This window comes from Oncorhynchus mykiss, unplaced genomic scaffold (genome assembly GCF_013265735.2).
Source record: "Oncorhynchus mykiss isolate Arlee unplaced genomic scaffold, USDA_OmykA_1.1 un_scaffold_186, whole genome shotgun sequence".
Classification (NCBI taxonomy): Eukaryota; Metazoa; Chordata; class Actinopteri; order Salmoniformes; family Salmonidae; genus Oncorhynchus; species Oncorhynchus mykiss.
Genome location: NW_023493673.1, coordinates 152501 through 172084, shown reverse-complemented (window position 1 = coordinate 172084; position 19584 = coordinate 152501). Strand labels below are relative to the sequence as shown.

At 43.0% G+C, this 19584-nt stretch overlaps 1 protein-coding gene across 1 annotated transcript in view; it reads left to right on the top strand.

Annotated features, from left to right (window-relative positions):
• LOC110512492 (inactive carboxypeptidase-like protein X2) overlaps positions 1–19584 on the top strand; it is a 94799-nt gene that overhangs the window by 22150 nt on the left and 53065 nt on the right. Inside the window, exon 3 of the mRNA XM_036972614.1 lies at positions 15489–15598. Within this exon, the coding sequence (XP_036828509.1) occupies positions 15489–15598 (110 nt within the window). The remainder of the gene's footprint in view (positions 1–15488; positions 15599–19584) is intronic.

Sequence of the window (19584 nt, the reverse complement as noted above, 5' to 3'; positions counted from 1 at the left end):
TAGTAGTTACCTGTTCTGGTCCAACACCCTATTAAGACACGTTATGTTAGTAGTTACCTGTTCTGGTCCAACACCCTATTAAGACACGTTATGTTAGTAGTTACCTGTTCTGGTCCAACACCCTATTAAGACACGTTATGTTAGTAGTTACCTGTTCTGGTCCAACACACTATTAAGACACGTTATGTTAGTAGTTACCTGTTCTGGTCCAACACACTATTAAGACACGTTATGTTAGTAGTTACCTGTTCTGGTCCAACACCCCATTAAGACACGTTATGTTAGTAGTTACCTGTTCTGGTGGCCAAACACCCTATTAAGACACGTTATGTTAGTAGTTACCTGTTCTGGCCCAACACCCTATTAAGACACGTTATGTTAGTAGTTACCTGTTCTGGTGGTCCAACACCCTATTAAGACACGTTATGTTAGTAGTTACCTGTTCTGGTCCAACACCCTATTAAGACACGTTATGTTAGTAGTTACCTGTTCTGGTCCAATACCCTATTAAGACACGTTATGTTAGTAGTTACCTGTTCTGGTCCAACACCCCATTAAGACACGTTATGTTAGTAGTTACCTGTTCTGGTCCAACACCCTGTTAAGACACGTTATGTTAGTAGTTACCTGTTCTGGTGGTCCAACACCCTATTAAGACACGTTATGTTAGTAGTTACCTGTTCTGGTCCAACACCCTATTAAGACACGTTATGTTAGTAGTTACCTGTTCTGGTGGCCCAACACCCTATTAAGACACGTTATGTTAGTAGTTACCTGTTCTGGTCCAACATCCTATTAATACACGTTATGTTAGTAGTTACCTGTTCTGGTCCAACACACTATTAAGACACGTTATGTTAGTAGTTACCTGTTCTGGTGGTCCAACACCCTATTAAGACACGTTATGTTAGTAGTTACCTGTTCTGGTCCAACACCCTATTAAGACACGTTATGTTAGTAGTTACCTGTTCTGGTCCAACACCCTATTAAGACACGTTATGTTAGTAGTTACCTGTTCTGGTCCAACACCCTATTAAGACACGTTATGTTAGTAGTTACCTGTTCTGGTCCAACACACTATTAAGACACGTTATGTTAGTAGTTACCTGTTCTGGTCCAACACACTATTAAGACACGTTATGTTAGTAGTTACCTGTTCTGGTCCAACACCCCATTAAGACACGTTATGTTAGTAGTTACCTGTTCTGGTCCAACACCCTATTAAGACACGTTATGTTAGTAGTTACCTGTTCTGGTCCAACACCCTATTAAGACACGTTATGTTAGTAGTTACCTGTTCTGGTCCAACACCCCATTAAGACACGTTATGTTAGTAGTTACCTGTTCTGGTCCAACACCCCATTAAGACACGTTATGTTAGTAGTTACCTGTTCTGGTCCAACACCCTGTTAAGACACGTTATGTTAGTAGTTACCTGTTCTGGTCCAACACCCTATTAAGACACGTTATGTTAGTAGTTACCTGTTCTGGTCCAACACCCTATTAAGACACGTTATGTTAGTAGTTACCTGTTCTGGCACAACACCCTATTAAGACACGTTGTTTCAGTGGTCCAACACCCTATTAAGACACGTTATGTTAGTAGTTACCTGTTCTGGTCCAACACCCTATTAAGACACGTTATGTTAGTAGTTACCTGTTCTGGTCCAACACCCTATTAAGACACGTTATGTTAGTAGTTACCTGTTCTGGTCCAACACCCTATTAAGACACGTTATGTTAGTAGTTACCTGTTCTGGTCCAACACCCTATTAAGACACGTTATGTTAGTAGTTACCTGTTCTGGCCCAACACCCTATTAAGACACGTTATGTTAGTAGTTACCTGTTCTGGTCCAACACCCTATTAAGACACGTTATGTTAGTAGTTACCTGTTCTGGTGGTCCAACACCCTATTAAGACACGTTATGTTAGTAGTTACCTGTTCTGGCCCAACACCCTATTAAGACACGTTATGTTAGTAGTTACCTGTTCTGGTCCAACACCCTATTAAGACACGTTATGTTAGTAGTTACCTGTTCTGGTCCAACACCCTATTAAGACACGTTATGTTAGTAGTTACCTGTTCTGGTCCAACACCCTATTAAGACACGTTATGTTAGTAGTTACCTGTTCTGGTCCAACACCCTATTAAGACACGTTATGTTAGTAGTTACCTGTTCTGGTCCAACACCCTATTAAGACACGTTATGTTAGTAGTTACCTGTTCTGGTCCAACACCCTATTAAGACACGTTATGTTAGTAGTTACCTGTTCTGGTCCAACACCCTATTAAGACACGTTATGTTAGTAGTTACCTGTTCTGGTCCAACACCCTATTAAGACACGTTATGTTAGTAGTTACCTGTTCTGGTCCAATACCCTATTAAGACACGTTATGTTAGTAGTTACCTGTTCTGGTCCAACACCCTATTAAGACACGTTATGTTAGTAGTTACCTGTTCTGGTCCAACACCCTATTAAGACACCTTATGTTAGTAGTTACCTGTTCTGGTGGCCCAACACCCTATTAAGACACGTTATGTTAGTAGTTACCTGTTCTGGTCCAACACCCTATTAAGACACGTTATGTTAGTAGTTACCTGTTCTGGTCCAACACCCTATTAAGACACGTTATGTTAGTAGTTACCTGTTCTGGTCCAACACCCTATTAAGACACGTTATGTTAGTAGTTACCTGTTCTGGTCCAACACCCTATTAAGACACGTTATGTTAGTAGTTACCTGTTCTGGTGGTCCAACACCCTATTAAGACACGTTATGTTAGTAGTTACCTGTTCTGGTCCAATACCCTATTAAGACACGTTATGTTAGTAGTTACCTGTTCTGGTCCAACACCCTATTAAGACACGTTATGTTAGTAGTTACCTGTTCTGGTCCAATACCCCATTAAGACACGTTATGTTAGTAGTTACCTGTTCTGATCCAACACCCTATTAAGACACGTTATGTTAGTAGTTACCTGTTCTGGTCCAACACCCTATTAAGACACGTTATGTTAGTAGTTACCTGTTCTGGTGGCCCAACACCCCATTAAGACACGTTATGTTAGTAGTTACCTGTTCTGGTCCAACACCCTATTAAGACACGTTATGTTAGTAGTTACCTGTTTTGGTCCAATACCCTATTAAGACACGTTATGTTAGTAGTTACCTGTTCTGGTCCAACACCCTATTAAGACACGTTATGTTAGTAGTTACCTGTTCTGGTCCAACACCCCATTAAGACACGTTATGTTAGTAGTTACCTGTTCTGGTCCAACATCCTATTAAGACACGTTATGTTAGTAGTTACCTGTTCTGGTCCAACATCCTATTAAGACACGTTATGTTAGTAGTTACCTGTTCTGGTGGTCCAACACCCTATTAAGACACGTTATGTTAGTAGTTACCTGTTCTGGTCCAATACCCTATTAAGACACGTTATGTTAGTAGTTACCTGTTCTGGTCCAACACCCCATTAAGACACGTTATGTTAGTAGTTACCTGTTCTGGTCCAACACCCCATTAAGACACGTTATGTTAGTAGTTACCTGTTCTGGTGGTCCAACACCCCATTAAGACACGTTATGTTAGTAGTTACCTGTTCTGGTCCAACACCCCATTAAGACACGTTATGTTAGTAGTTACCTGTTCTTGTCCAACATCCTATTAAGACACGTTATGTTAGTAGTTACCTGTTCTGGTGGTCCAACACCCTATTAAGACACGTTATGTTAGTAGTTACCTGTTCTGGTCCAACACCCTATTAAGACACGTTATGTTAGTAGTTACCTGTTCTGGCCCAACACCCCATTAAGACACGTTATGTTAGTAGTTACCTGTTCTGGTCCAACACCCCATTAAGACACGTTATGTTAGTAGTTACCTGTTCTGGTCCAACACCCCATTAAGACACGTTATGTTAGTAGTTACCTGTTCTGGTTCAACACCCTATTAAGACACGTTATGTTAGTAGTTACCTGTTCTGGTCCAACACCCTATTAAGACACGTTATGTTAGTAGTTACCTGTTCTGGTCCAACACCCCATTAAGACACGTTATGTTAGTAGTTACCTGTTCTGGTGGCCCAACACCCTATTAAGACACGTTATGTTAGTAGTTACCTGTTCTGGTCCAACACCCTATTAAGACATGTTATGTTAGTAGTTACCTGTTCTGGTCCAACACCCTATTAAGACACGTTATGTTAGTAGTTACCTGTTCTGGTCCAACACCCTATTAAGACACGTTATGTTAGTAGTTACCTGTTCTGGTCCAACACCCCATTAAGACACGTTATGTTAGTAGTTACCTGTTCTGGTCCAACACCCCATTAAGACACGTTATGTTAGTAGTTACCTGTTCTGGTCCAACACCCCATTAAGACACGTCATGTTAGTAGTTACCTGTTCTGGTCCAACACGCCATTAAGACACGTTATGTTAGTAGTTACCTGTTCTGGTCCAACACCCTATTAAGACACGTTATGTTTGTTAACTCGGGGTCATAAGAAGGTCAACACAGGTGCTGCCTTCCTGTATACTGTAAATACCATACTAATTGGTCAGACCCACCGGTGGGTAAACTGCAGGCCTTTTAGCTATTAGACTCTTATCGTACAGGATTAAATGTTTCAGTCTATTTGATAAAGCCTGCCTGGGATAAATGGACTGATCTCTATTAATCAAACCAGTATGTGGTCTTTGGATCTCACAGGATATGGGGGATTTATGTGTCTCTCTGTTCCTGTTAGAGTATGATGGAGGATGATCCAGGGTCAGAGAGAGAGACAGTTAGAGAGAGAGAGAGTCAGATAGAGAGAGGGAGACAGGTAGAGAGAGACAGGTAGAGAGAGAGAGAGACCGGTAGAGATAGAGAGACAGGTAGATAGAGAGACAGGTAGTGATAGAGAGACAGGCAGAGAGAGAGAGACAGGTAGAGAAAGAGACAGGTAGAGTGAGAGACAGGGAGTGATAGAGCGACAGGTAGAAAGAGAGACAGGTAGAGAGAGAGAGAGAGAGAGAGAGACAGGTAAAGAGAGACAGGTAGAGAGAGAGAGACAGGTAGAGAGAGAGAGAAGGAGAGAGAGAGACCGGTAGAGAGAGAGACAGGTAGAGAGAGAGACAGGTAGTGATAGAGAGACAGGTAGAGAGAGGGAGTGAGCAAGACAGAGAGAGGTTGTGGATCTCAATGTCCTGTTATTGATCAAATATGTAGAGACTTTCCAATTCCATACAGATACTCATACCATTCCATACAGATACTCATACCATTCCATTCCATACAGATACTCATACCATTCCATACAGATACTCATACCATTCCATACAGATACTTATACCATTCCATACAGATACTCATACCATTCCATACAGATACTCAGATACCCATTCCATACAGATACTCATACCGTACCATTCCATACAGATACACATTCCATTCCATACAGATACTCATACCATTCCATACAGATACTCATACCCTTCCATACAGATACTCATTCCATTCCATACAGATACTCATACCATACCATTCCATACAGGTACTCATACCATTCCATTCCATACAGATACTCATACCATTCCATACAGGTACTCATACCATTCCATTCCATTCAGATACTCATACCATTCCATACCATACAGATACTCATACCATTCCATTCCATACAGATACTCATACCATTCCATTCCATACAGATACTCATACCATACCATTCCATACAGATACTCATACCATTCCATACAGATACTCATACCATTCCATACAGATACTCATTCCATTCCATACAGATACTCATTCCATTCCATACAGATACTCATACCATTCCATTCCATACAGATACTCATACCATTCCATTCCATACAGATACTCATACCATTCCATACAGATACTCATACCATTCCATTCCATACAGATACTCATACCATTCCATACAGATACTCATACCATTCCATTCCATACAGATACTCATACCATTCCATTCCATACAGATACACATACCATTCCATTCCATACAGATACTCATACCATTCCATACAGATACACATACCATTCCATACAGATACACATACCATTCCATACAGATACTCATACCATTCCATACAGATACACATAGCATTCCATACAGATACTAATACCATTCCATACAGATACTCATACCATTCCATTCCATACAGATACTCATACCATTCCATTCCATACAGATACTCATACTATTCCATACAGATACACATCCCATTCCATACAGATACACATACCATTCCATACAGATACTCATACCATTCCATACAGATACTCATTCCATTCCATACAGATACACATACCATACCATACAGATACACATACCATTCCATACAGATACACATACCATTCCATACAGATACACATACCATTCCATACAGATACACATACCATTCCATACAGATACACATACCATACCATACAGATACTCATTCCATTCCATACAGATACTCATACCATTCCATTCCATACAGATACTCATACCATACCATACCATACCATTCCATACAGATACTCATTCCATTCCATACAGATACTCATACCAATCCATTCCATACAGATACTCATACCATAGCATACTATTCCATACTGATACTCATTCCATTCCATACAGATACTCATACCATTCCATTCCAAACCATACCATTTCATACAGATACTCATACCATACCATTCCATTCCATTTCATACCATACCATTCCATTTCATACCATACCATACCATTCCATACAGATACTCATACCATTCCATTCCATACAGATACTCATACCATACCATACCATTCCATACAGATACTCATTCCATTCCATACAGATACACATACCATTCCATACAGATACTCATACCATTCCATACAGATACACATACCATTCCATACAGATACTAATACCATTCCATACAGATACTCATACCATTCCATTCCATACAGATACTCATACAATTCCATTCCATACAGATACTCATACTATTCCATACAGATACACATCCCATTCCATACAGATACATACAGATACTCATACCATACCATTCCATTCCATTTCATACCATACCATTCCATTTCATTCCATACCATACCATTCCATACAGATACACATACCATTCCATACAGATACACATACCATACCATTCCATTCCATTCCATTCCATACAGATACTCATACCATTCCATACCATACCATTCCATACCATACCATACCATACCATACCATACCATACCATTCCATACCATACCATACCATACCATACCATTCCTTTCCATTCCATTCCATTCCATACAGATACTCATACCATTTCATACAGATACACATACCATTTTCTGAGGAAGTGCAGAATTCAATAGTCAAAGCTCATCTGCTTCTAATTCAGCGTGTCATCCTGTTCGTATGTGACAGCCAACTCTGTCTCCACCGACGTACCAAACATAATAGATTTGGCCATGAGACAGCAGCGTATTGGAAACCATGCGCAGGCCGTGCTGCATGTACAAACAGACGTATGCCCGAGCAGAAATGGCTGCTTTGAAAATCTCCCAGAGCTGTGGTTTAGTTTGGAGTGGTCTCTCTCCTCCCAAACATCACGATCATGGGCCCATATCCACAAATCATCTCAGAGTAAGAGAGGTAGTCTAGGATCAGGTCCCCCCCTCACCCCTGTCTATATAATGGTATCTATTGTTATATTAAAAACCCTAAACTGATCTTAGATCAGCACCCCCACCCCTGTTCATATTAGAGTCATTGTTATATAAAAACCCTAAACTGATCTTAGATCTGCACCCCCACCCCTGTTCATATAAGAGTCATTGTTATATAAAAACCCTAAACTGATCTTAGATCTGCACCCCCACCCCTGTCTATATAAGAGTCATTGTTATATAAAAACCCGAAACTGATCTTAGATCAGGTCCCCCACCCCTGTCCATATAAGAGTCATTGTTATATAAAAGCCCTAAACTGATCTTAGATCAGCACTCCTCCTCTGTTTGAATACCAAGAAGCTGTTAGACCATCTGGTGGCCAGCTTCCCAAATGGACCCCTTTCGCTATTATAGTGCACTACTTGGCCCCTATGGACCTTGGTTAAAAGTAGTGCACTTCATAGGGATTTAGAGGGCCATTTAGGAAGCGGATCTTGATTTTCACTAGAGAAGATCACTGATTTGAACTTTGGGTGTCTCACTGGGTGACGTAACCTCGTTCCAGGACTCTTTAGGAGACGGATCGGAACAATCACAGATCACACCCGATGGTCTCTAATCTGGTGAGTGAAGCATCTATATCTCTATAAACACCCCATGGTCTCTAATCTGGTGAGTGAAGCATCTGTATAAACACCCCATGGTCTCTAATCTGGTGAGTGAAGCATCTATATCTCTATAAACAGCGATGGTCTCTAATCTGGTGAGTGAAGCATCTGTATCTCTATAAACACCCCATGGTCTCTAATCTGGTGAGTGAAGCATCTGTATCTCTATAAACACCCCATGGTCTCTAATCTGGTGAGTGAAGCATCTGTATCTCTATAAACACCCGATGGTCTCTAATCTGGTGAGTGAAGCATCAGTATCTCTATAAACACCCCATGGTCTCTAATCTGGTGAGTGAAGCATCTCTATAAACACCCTGTGGTCTCTAATCTGGTGAGTGAAGCATCTGTATCTCTATAAACACCCGATGGTCTCTAATCTGGTGAGTGAAGCATCTGTATCTCTATAAACACCGATGGTCTCTAATCTGGTGAGTGAAGCATCTGTATCTCTATAAACACCCAATGGTCTCTAATCTGGTGAGTGAAGCATCTGTATCTCTATAAACACCCCATGGTCTCTAATCTGGTGAGTGAAGCATCTGTATCTCTATAAACACCCAATGGTCCCTAATCTGGTGAGTGAAGCATCTGTATCTCTATAAACACCCCATGGTCTCTAATCTGGTGAGTGAAGCATCTGTATCTCTATAAACACCCCATGGTCTCTAATCTGGTGAGTGAAGCATCTGTATCTCTATTAACACCAATGGTCTCTAATCTGGTGAGTGAAGCATCTGTATCTCTATAAACACCCCATGGTCTCTAATCTGGTGAGTGAAGCATCAGTATCTCTATAAACACCCCATGGTCTCTAATCTGGTGAGTGAAGCATCTGTATCTCTATAAACACCAATGGTCTCTAATCTGGTGAGTGAAGCATCTGTATCTCTATAAACACCCCATGGTCTCTAATCTGGTGACTGAAGCATCAGTATCTCTATAAACACCCCATGGTCTCTAATCTGGTGAGTGAAGCATCAGTATCTCTATAAACACCCCATGGTCTCTAATCTGGTGAGTGAAGCATCTGTATCTCTATAAACACCAATGGTCTCTAATCTGGTGAGTGAAGCATCTGTATCTCTATAAACACCCCATGGTCTCTAATCTGGTGAGTGAAGCATCTGTATCTCTATAAACACTGATGGTCTCTAATCTGGTGAGTGAAGCATCTCTATAAACACCGATGGTCTCTAATCTGGTGAGTGAAGCATCAGTATCTCTATAAACACCCCATGGTCTCTAATCTGGTGAGTGAAGCATCTGTATCTCTATAAACACCCGATGGTCTCTAATCTGGTGAGTGAAGCATCTGTATCTCTATAAACACCGATGGTCTCTAATCTGGTGAGTGAAGCATCTGTATCTCTATAAACACCCAATGGTCCCTAATCTGGTGAGTGAAGCATCTGTATCTCTATAAACACCCGATGGTCTCTAATCTGGTGAGTGAAGCGTCTGTATCTCTATAAACACCCCATGGTCTCTAATCTGGTGAGTGAAGCATCGGTATCTCTATAAACACCCGATGGTCTCTAATCTGGTGAGTGAAGCATCAGTATCTCTATAAACACCCCATGGTCTCTAATCTGGTGAGTGAAGCATCTCTATAAACACCCCATGGTCTCTAATCTGGTGAGTGAAGCATCTCTATAAACACCCCATGGTCTCTAATCTGGTGAGTGAAGCATCTGTATCTCTATAAACACCCCATGGTCTCTAATCTGGTGAGTGAAGCATATATATCTCTATAAACAGTGTCTTGGTAGAGAAGTGTCTTGGTAGGGCAGTAACTTGGTAGGGCAGTGTCTTGGTAGAGCAGTTTCTTGGTAGAGCAGTAACTTGGTAGAGCAGTGTCTTGGTAGAGCAGTGTCTTGCTAGAGCAGTAACTTGGTAGGGCAGTAACTTGGTAGAGAAGTGTCTTGGTAGAGCAGTAACTTGGTAGGGCAGTGTCTTGGTAGAGCAGTGTCTTGGTAGAGCAGTAACTTGGTAGAGCAGTAACTTGGTAGGGCAGTGTCTTGGTAGGGCAGTAACTTGGTAGAGCAGTAACTTGGTAGAGCAGTAACTTGGTAGAGCAGTGTCTTGGTAGGGCAGTGTCTTGGTAGGGCAGTGTCTTGGTAGGGCAGTGTCGTGGTTGGGCAGTGTCTTGGTAGGGCAGTGTCTTGGTAGGGCAGTAACTTGGTAGAGCAGTGTCTTGGTAGGGCAGTGTCTTTGTAGGGCAGTGTCTTGGTAGGGCAGTGTCTTGGTTGGGCAGTAACTTGGTAGGGCAGTAACTTGGTAGAGCAGTGTCTTGGTAGAGCAGTGTCTTGGTAGAGCAGTACCTTGGTAGAGCAGTGTCTTGGTAGAGCAGTGTCTTGCTAGAGCAGTAACTTGGTAGGGCAGTAACTTGGTAGAGCAGTGTCTTGGTAGAGCAGTAACTTGGTAGGGCAGTGTCTTGTTAGAGCAGTGTCTTGGTAGAGCAGTAACTTGGTAGAGCAGTAACTTGGTAGGGCAGTGTCTTGGTAGGGCAGTAACTTGGTAGAGCAGTAACTTGGTAGAGCAGTAACTTGGTAGAGCAGTGTCTTTGTAGGGCAGTGTCTTGGTAGGGCAGTGTCTTGGTAGGGCAGTGTCTTGGTAGGGCAGTGTCTTGGTTGGGCAGTGTCTTGGTAGGGCAGTGTCTTGGTAGGGCAGTAACTTGGTAGAGCAGTGTCTTGGTAGGGCAGTGTCTTTGTAGGGCAGTGTCTTGGTAGGGCAGTGTCTTGGTTGGGCTGTAACTTGGTAGGGCAGTAACTTGGTAGAGCAGTGTCTTGGTAGGGCAGTAACTTGGTATGGCAGTAACTTGGTAGGGCAGTGTCTTGGTAAGGCAGTGTCTTGGTAGGGCAGTGTCTTGGTAGGGTAGTGTCTTGGTAGGGCAGTAACTTGGTAGAGCAGTGTCTTGGTAGGGCAGTGTCTTTGTAGGGCAGTGTCTTGGTAGGGCAGTGTCTTGGTAGGGCAGTAACTTGGTAGGGCAGTAACTTGGTAGAGCAGTGTCTTGGTAGGGCAGTAACTTGGTAGGGCAGTGTCTTAGTAGGGCAGTGTCTTGGTAGGGCAGTGTCTTGGTAGGGCAGTGTCTTGGTAGGGCAGTGTCTTGGTTGGGCAGTGTCTTGGTAGGGCAGTGTCTTGGTAGGGCAGTAACTTGGTAGAGCAGTGTCTTGGTAGGGCAGTGTCTTTGTAGGGCAGTGTCTTGGTAGGGCAGTGTCTTGGTTGGGCAGTAACTTGGTAGGGCAGTAACTTGGTAGAGCAGTGTCTTGGTAGGGCAGTAACTTGGTAGGGCAGTGTCTTAGTAGGGCAGTGTCTTGGTGGGGCAGTGTCTTGGTAGGGCAGTGTCTTGGTAGGGCAGTGTCTTGGTTGGGCAGTGTCTTGGTAGGGCAGTGTCTTGGTAGGGCAGTAACTTGGTAGAGCAGTGTCTTGGTAGGGCAGTGTCTTTGTAGGGCAGTGTCTTGGTAGGGCAGTGTCTTGGTTGGGCAGTAACTTGGTAGGGCAGTAACTTGGTAGAGCAGTGTCTTGGTAGAGCAGTGTCTTGGTAGGGCAGTGTCTTTGTAGGGCAGTGTCTTGGTAGGGCAGTGTCTTGGTTGGGCAGTAACTTGGTAGGGCAGTAACTTGGTAGAGCAGTGTCTTGGTAGGGCAGTAACTTGGTAGGGCAGTGTCTTAGTAGGGCAGTGTCTTGGTAGGGCAGTGTCTTGGTAGGGCAGTGTCTTGGTTGGGCAGTGTCTTGGTAGGGCAGTGTCTTGGTAGGGCAGTAACTTGGTAGAGCAGTGTCTTGGTAGGGCAGTGTCTTTGTAGGGCAGTGTCTTGGTAGGGCAGTGTCTTGGTTGGGCAGTAACTTGGTAGGGCAGTAACTTGGTAGAGCAGTGTCTTGGTAGAGCAGTGTCTTGGTAGAGCAGTACCTTGGTAGAGCAGTGTCTTGGTAGAGCAGTGTCTTGCTAGAGCAGTAACTTGGTAGGGCAGTAACTTGGTAGAGCAGTGTCTTGGTAGTGCAGTAACTTGGTAGGGCAGTGTCTTGGTAGAGCAGTGTCTTGGTAGAGCAGTAACTTGGTAGAGCAGTAACTTGGTAGGGCAGTGTCTTGGTAGGGCAGTAACTTGGTAGAGCAGTAACTTGGTAGAGCAGTAACTTGGTAGAGCAGTGTCTTGGTAGGGCAGTGTCTTGGTATGGCAGTAACTTGGTAGGGCAGTGTCTTGGTAGGGCAGTGTCTTGGTAGGGCAGTGTCTTGGTAGGGTAGTGTCTTGGTAGGGCAGTAACTTGGTAGAGCAGTGTCTTGGTAGGGCGGTGTCTTTGTAGGGCAGTGTCTTGGTAGGGCAGTGTCTTGGTAGGGCAGTAACTTGGTAGGGCAGTAACTTGGTAGAGCAGTGTCTTGGTAGGGCAGTAACTTGGTAGGGCAGCAACTTGGTAGGGCAGTGTCTTGGTAAGGCAGTGTCTTGGTAGGGCAGTGTCTTGGTAGGGCAGTAACTTGGTAGGGCAGTAACTTGGTAGAGCAGTGTCTTGGTAAGGCAGTGTCTTGGTAGGGCAGTGTCTTGGTAGGGCAGTGTCTTGGTAGAGCAGTAACTTGGTAGGGAAATAACTTGGTAGAGCAGTTTCTGGTATGGCAGTAGCTTGGTAGGGCAGTAACTTAGTAGGGCAGTAACTTGGTAGGGCAGTAACTTGGTAGGGCAGTGTCTTGGTAGGGCAGTATCTTGGTAGAGCAGTAACTTGGTAGAGCAGTTTCTGGTATGGCAGTGTCTTGGTAGGGCAGTAGCTTAGTAGGGCAGTAACTTGGTAGGGCAGTAACTTGGTAGTGCAGTAACTTAGTAGGGCAGTAACTTGGTAGGGCAGTAACTTGGTAGGGCAGTGTCTTGGTAGAGCAGTAACTTGGTAGGGCAGTGTCTTGGTAGAGCAGTAACTTGGTAGGGAAGTAACTTGGTAGAGCAGTTTCTGGTATGGCAGTAGCTTGGTAGGGCAGTAACTTAGTAGGGCAGTAACTTGGTAGGGCAGTAACTTGGTAGGGCAGTGTCTTGGTAGGGCAGTATCTTGGTAGAGCAGTAACTTGGTAGAGCAGTTTCTGGTATGGCAGTGTCTTGGTAGGGCAGTAGCTTAGTAGGGCAGTAACTTGGTAGGGCAGTAACTTGGTAGTGCAGTAACTTGGTAGGGCAGTAACTTAGTAGGGCAGTAACTTGGTAGGGCAGTGTCTTGGTAGGGCAGTAACTTAGTAGGGCAGTTACTTGGTAGGGCAGTAACTTGGTAGGGCAGTAACTTAGTAGGGCAGCAACTTAGTAGGGCAGTAACTTGCTAGGGCTGTAACTTGGTAGAGCAGTGTCTTGGTAGGGCAGTGTCTTGATAGGGCAGTGTCTTGGTAGAGCAGTAACTTGGTAGGGCAGTAACTTGGTAGAGCAGTTTCTGGTATGGCAGTAACTTGGTAGGGCAGTGTCTTGATAGAGCATTATCTTGGTAGGGCAGCTTCTTTTTGGCAAAGCAGTTTAATAAATAGTATATACTGTACACACACACACACACACACACACACACACACACACACACACACACCGTAGCGAAGAATGTGTGTGTGTGTCTATGTGAATAGTCTCTAAGGTGCAGATGAACAGCAGGTCTGAGCCGGTAGACAGCTGGGGTTATCTGTTCAGCATTCTGATGGTCTGCTGGTAGAAGCTGTCTCGGAGCCTGTTGGTCCGAGACCCGACACTCCGATCCCGTTTGCCAGATGGTAACGGAGTGAACAGTCCGTAGCTCGGTTGACTGGAGTCCTTGACGATCTTCCGGGCCTTCCTGAGACGCGTGGTGTAAAATATCCTGTGGGGCAGGGAGCTCACTCTCAGTGATGTACTGGGCCGTCCGCACCACCCTCTTATGGTTGAGGCCGGTGCAGTTGCCGTACCAGGCGGTGATGCAGCCAGACCAGATGCTCTCAATGGTGCATCTATAGACGTTGTTGAAGATCTGAGGGGCCAAGACAAATTTCTTCAGTCGCTTCAGTCGCTGTGATGTGTCCTCTTGAAGCTATTGACCCTCTCCTCTGCAGCCACGTCAATGTGGATGGGGGGCCGTGCACCCCCCCCCCCCCCCCCCCCTGTTTCCTGCAGTCCACTATCAGCTCCTTGGTCCTGCTGATGTTGAGGGAGAGGTTGTTGTCCCGACAACACACTGCCAGGTCTCTGACCTCCTCCCTGTAGGCTGTCTCATTGTCGTCACTGATCAGAACTACCACTGTCGGGTTGTCAACAAACGATGATGGAGTCGTGTTTTGCCACGTACTCGTGGGTGAACAGTGTGTGTGTGTGTGTGTGTGTGTGTGTGTGTGTGTGTGTGTGTGTGTGTGTGTGTGTGTGTGTGTTGATTGGTGTGTCTCTCATTCCAGCATCTTAGCCGTCTCATCTTCTACCTCTTTTTATTGGTCAGCCCTGATAATGGTTCCACAGTACTAACCAATCAGAATACCTTCCCATGGGACTGGAGACCAGAGTACTAACCAATCAGAATGCCCTCCCATTGGACTGGAGACCAGAGTACTAACCAATCAGAATGCCCTCCCATTGGACTGGAGACCAGAGTACTAACCATGTGGTTTAGTTCCTTCACAGTACTATCCGTGTGGTTTAGTTCCTTCACAGTACTATCCGTGTGGTTTAGTTCCTTCACAGTACTGACCATGTGGTTTAGTTCCTTCACAGTACTATCCGTGTGGTTTAGTTCCTTCACAGTACTAACCATGTAGTTTAGATCCTTCACAGTACTGACCATGTGGTTTAGTTCCTTCACAGTACTGACCATATGGTTTAGTTCCTTCACAGTACTAACCATGTGGTTTAGTTCCTTCACAGTACTAACCATGTGGTTTAGTTCCTTCACAGTACTAACCATGTGGTTTAGTTCCTTCACAGTACTGACCATGTGGTTTAGTTCCTTCACAGTACTAACCATGTAGTTTAGATCCTTCACAGTACTATCCATGTGGTTTAGTTCCTTCACAGTACTGACCATGTAGTTTAGATCCTTCACAGTACTAACCATGTGGTTTAGTTCCTTCACAGTACTGACCATGTAGTTTAGATCCTTCACAGTACTAACCGTGTGGTTTAGTTCCTTCACAGTACTAACCATGTAGTTTAGATCCTTCACAGTACTAACCGTGTGGTTTTGTTCCTTCAGAATGCCCTCCAATGGGACTAGAGACCCTGAAGATTGATGACTTTCAGCTCCATGCCTCCACGATGAGACGTTACGGGCTGGGAGCACACAGAGGACGCCTCAACATACAGGTCGGTCAGGAATAGTGTGTCAAGGAGAGAGAAGTTTGTAAAAGAGGTTCGTTGAACTGTGTGGCTCAGGTGGTAAGAGCATGGTGGTTGGTTTATATTTCCACAGAGATCACATATGGATGTTGACTACCGGTTAAACGTTTTACAACACCTACCCGTTAAAGAATTTTCTTCTTAATTTTTTAAAAACTATTTTCTACATTGTAGAATAATAGTGAAGACATCAAAACTATGAAATAGCACATATGGAATCATGTAGTAACTAAAAAAAAGTGTTAAAAAAATCAAAATATTTTTTTTTATTTGAGATTATTCAAAGTAGCCACCCTTTGCCTTGATGACAGATTTGCACTCTCGTGGCGTTCTCTTAACCAGCTTCACCTGGAATGAACAGTTAAAGGTCATGGGTACCAAATGCAGCTTTAGTTTAATAGGATGCTGGTTGACCTACCTTGAGTTAGTTACTATAATGCTCTGCCTGTTTTGAATGCCTTGGTTCATTGACTCTACCAAATACAGTGAGCAGCTAGAAGACCTGAGGATCAGAAAAGGCCGACTGCATCAAAGAGATCAAGTGCGACTACCATTAAACTGGGGGTCCATTATTATCTGACGACCATTAAACTGGGGGTCCATTATTATATTACTCCCATTAAACTGGGGGTCCATTATTATCTGACTACCATTAAACTGGGGGTCCATTATTATCTGACGACCATTAAACTGGGGGTCCATTATTATATTACTCCCATTAAACTGGGGGTCCATTATTATATGACTACCATTAAACTGGGGGTCCATTATTATCTGACTACCATTAAACTGGGGGTCAATTATTATACAGTTCCCATTAAACTGGGGGTCCATTATTATCTGACTACCATTAAACTGGGGGTCCATTATTATACAGTTCCCATTAAACTGGGGGTCCATTATTATTTGACTACCATTAAACTGGGGGTCCATTATTATCTGACTACCATTAAACTGGGGGTCCATTATTATACAGTTCCCATTAAACTGGGGGTCCATTATTATCTGACTACCATTAAACTGGGGTTCCATTATTATCTGACTGCCATTAAACTGGGGGTCCATTATTATATGACTGCCATTAAACTGGGGGTCCATTATTACAGTTATTATCCCCAAACCTCATAAAGTGGATAGAAAAGTCTAAATGGGATCCTTGAAACATCCCAAATCTGACATCACCCAACTGAAGTTGAAAATTTAAACGCTTAAGTAATGGTTAAGGTAAGGGTTGGGGTTAAGGGTAGAGACGTTCACAAGGATTCCAGATAGCACTAACCTAAAGTGAACTGGTATCTGGGAGAAGAGGTATTTCCTGTCAGGATATGAAGAGGAGGAGTGCGGTTCAGTTTGCCTCATCATCATCTGGGTTTTGTATTGTCCTTAGATCAGAAACTGTAGTACACCCATAATGACTTCCACACACACACTTCCAGACAAACAAACCCTTTGTTATTGTGTGACTATAGCTGTGTGGTAACATAGTGTGTTGCATTTGGGGGATTGTGCAGGATAATGTCTCCAATCTGGAGAAGAGAGACAGACAAAGAGAGAGAGAGAGAGAAAGTGTGCCATCACAGCAGCGAGATTTATGACCTGTTGCCGCAAGAAAAGGTCAACCAGTGAAGAACAAACACCATTGTAAATACAACCCATATTTATGTTGATTTATTTTCCCTTTTGTACTTTAACTATTTGCATACCTTTACAACACTGTATATAGACATAGACGTACACGTGAGTGTAATGTTTACTGTTACCTTTTATTGTTTATTACACTTTCACTATTTCATCTATTTCACTTGCTTTGGTAATGTAAACATGTGTTTCTCATGCCAATAAAGCCCCTTAAATTGAAATGAAATTGAATTGAGAGAGATTGAAAGAGAGAGAGAGAGAGAGAGGCTTTAATGGTTCAGTAGGTACACCTATAGCTCATTTCTTGGCAGTAGTACTGTAGACTACTTTATCACCGACCTCAACCCAGAGTCTCTCAGAGCGTTCACAGTCAGTCCACTGACACCCCTATCAGATCACAGCAAAATCACAAGCTACTTCAACAGAGCTATGCTCAGTCATGAAGCATCAAAGTCAAAGGAATTGAATAATATTAAGAAATGGAAGGAAAATAGTGTGGAAGTCTACCAAAAAACAATTAGGCAGCAACAAATTCAATCCCTTCTAGACAATTTCCTGGACAAAATGTTTCACTGTAATAGTGAAGTTGTAAACTTGGCAGTAGAAAACCTCAACAGTATATTTCATCTGTCAGCTTCCCTATAAATCAACAAATGTAAATCAGACAACCTAAGACAAATAACCACAATGACAAAATGATTTGATGAAGAATGCAAAAACCTAAGAAAAAAATTTAGAAACCTGTCCAACCAAAAACATAGAGACCCAGAAAACCTGAGTCTACGCCTTCACTATGGTGAATCACTAAAACAATACAGAAATACACTACAGAAAAAGAAGGAACAGCACGTCAGAAATCAGCTCAATGTATATGAAGAATCCATAGACTCTAACCACTTCTGGGAAAATTGGAAAACACTAAACAAACAACAACACGAAGAGTTATATATCCAAAATGGAGATGTATGGGTAAACCACTTCTCCAATCTATTTGGCTCTCTAACAAAGAACAAACAGCAAAAACATATACATGATCAAATACAAATCTTAGAATCAACTATTAAAGACTACCAGAACCCACTGGATTCTCCAATTACATTGAATGAGCTACAGGAGAACATATGAACCCTCCAACCCAAAAAGGCCTGTGGTGTTGATGGTATCCTAAAGGAAATTTTAAAATATACAGACCACAAATTCCAATTGGCTATACTTAAACTCTTTAACATCATCCTCAGCTCTGGCATCTTCCCCAATATTTGGAACCAAGGACTGATCACCCCAATCCACAAAAGTGGAGACAAATTTGACCCCAATAACTACCGTGGGAAATACGTCAACAGCAACCTTTGGAAAATCCTCTGCACCATCCTTAACAGCAGACTCGTACATTTCTCATCGAAGACGATGTACTGAGCAAATGTCAAATTGGCTTTTAACCAAATTATCGTATGACAGACCACATTTTCAACTTGCACACCCTAAAAGACAGACAAACAAACAAACCAAAACCAAGGCAAAGTGTTCTCATGCTTTGTGGATTTTCAAAAAAGCCTTAGACTCAAATTGGCATGAGAGTTTGCTATACAAATGGATGGAAAGTGGTTTTGGGGAAAAACATACAACATTGTAAAATCCATGTACACAAACAAGTGAGCGGTTAAAATTGGCTAAAAAAAACACAAACATTTCTTTCCACAGGGTCGGGGGGTCGAGACAGGGATGCAGCTAAAGCCCCACCCTCTTCAACATATGTATCAACAAATAGGAGAGGGCAGTAGAACCGTCTGCAGCACCCGACCCTAACCCCTAACCCCTAACCCTAACCCCTAACCCCTAACCCTAACCCCTAACCCCTAACCCTAACCCTAACCCTAACCCTAACCCCTAACCCCTAACCCTAACCCTAACCCTAACCCTACTAGAATCAGTCAAATGTCCACTGTTTTAAAAATTTTACATTTAAAAATGCAACCAGGTAGGCCAGTTGATAACAAGTTCTCATTTACAACTGCGACCTGGCCAAGATAAAGCAAAGCAGTGCGACACAAACAACAGAGTTACACATGGAATAAACAAACATACAGTCAATAATACAGTAGAAAACATCTATATACAGGATAATGGAGGTAAGGCAATAAATAGGCCATAGTGGGAAATAATTACAAAATAGCAATTAAACACTGGAGTGATAGATGTGTAGAAGATGAGTGTGCAAGTAGAGATATTGGGGTGTAAAGGAGCAAAATAAGTGCAGTGAGCTGTGAGCTGCTCTGACAGCTGGTACTTAAAGCTAGTGAGGGAGATATGAGTCC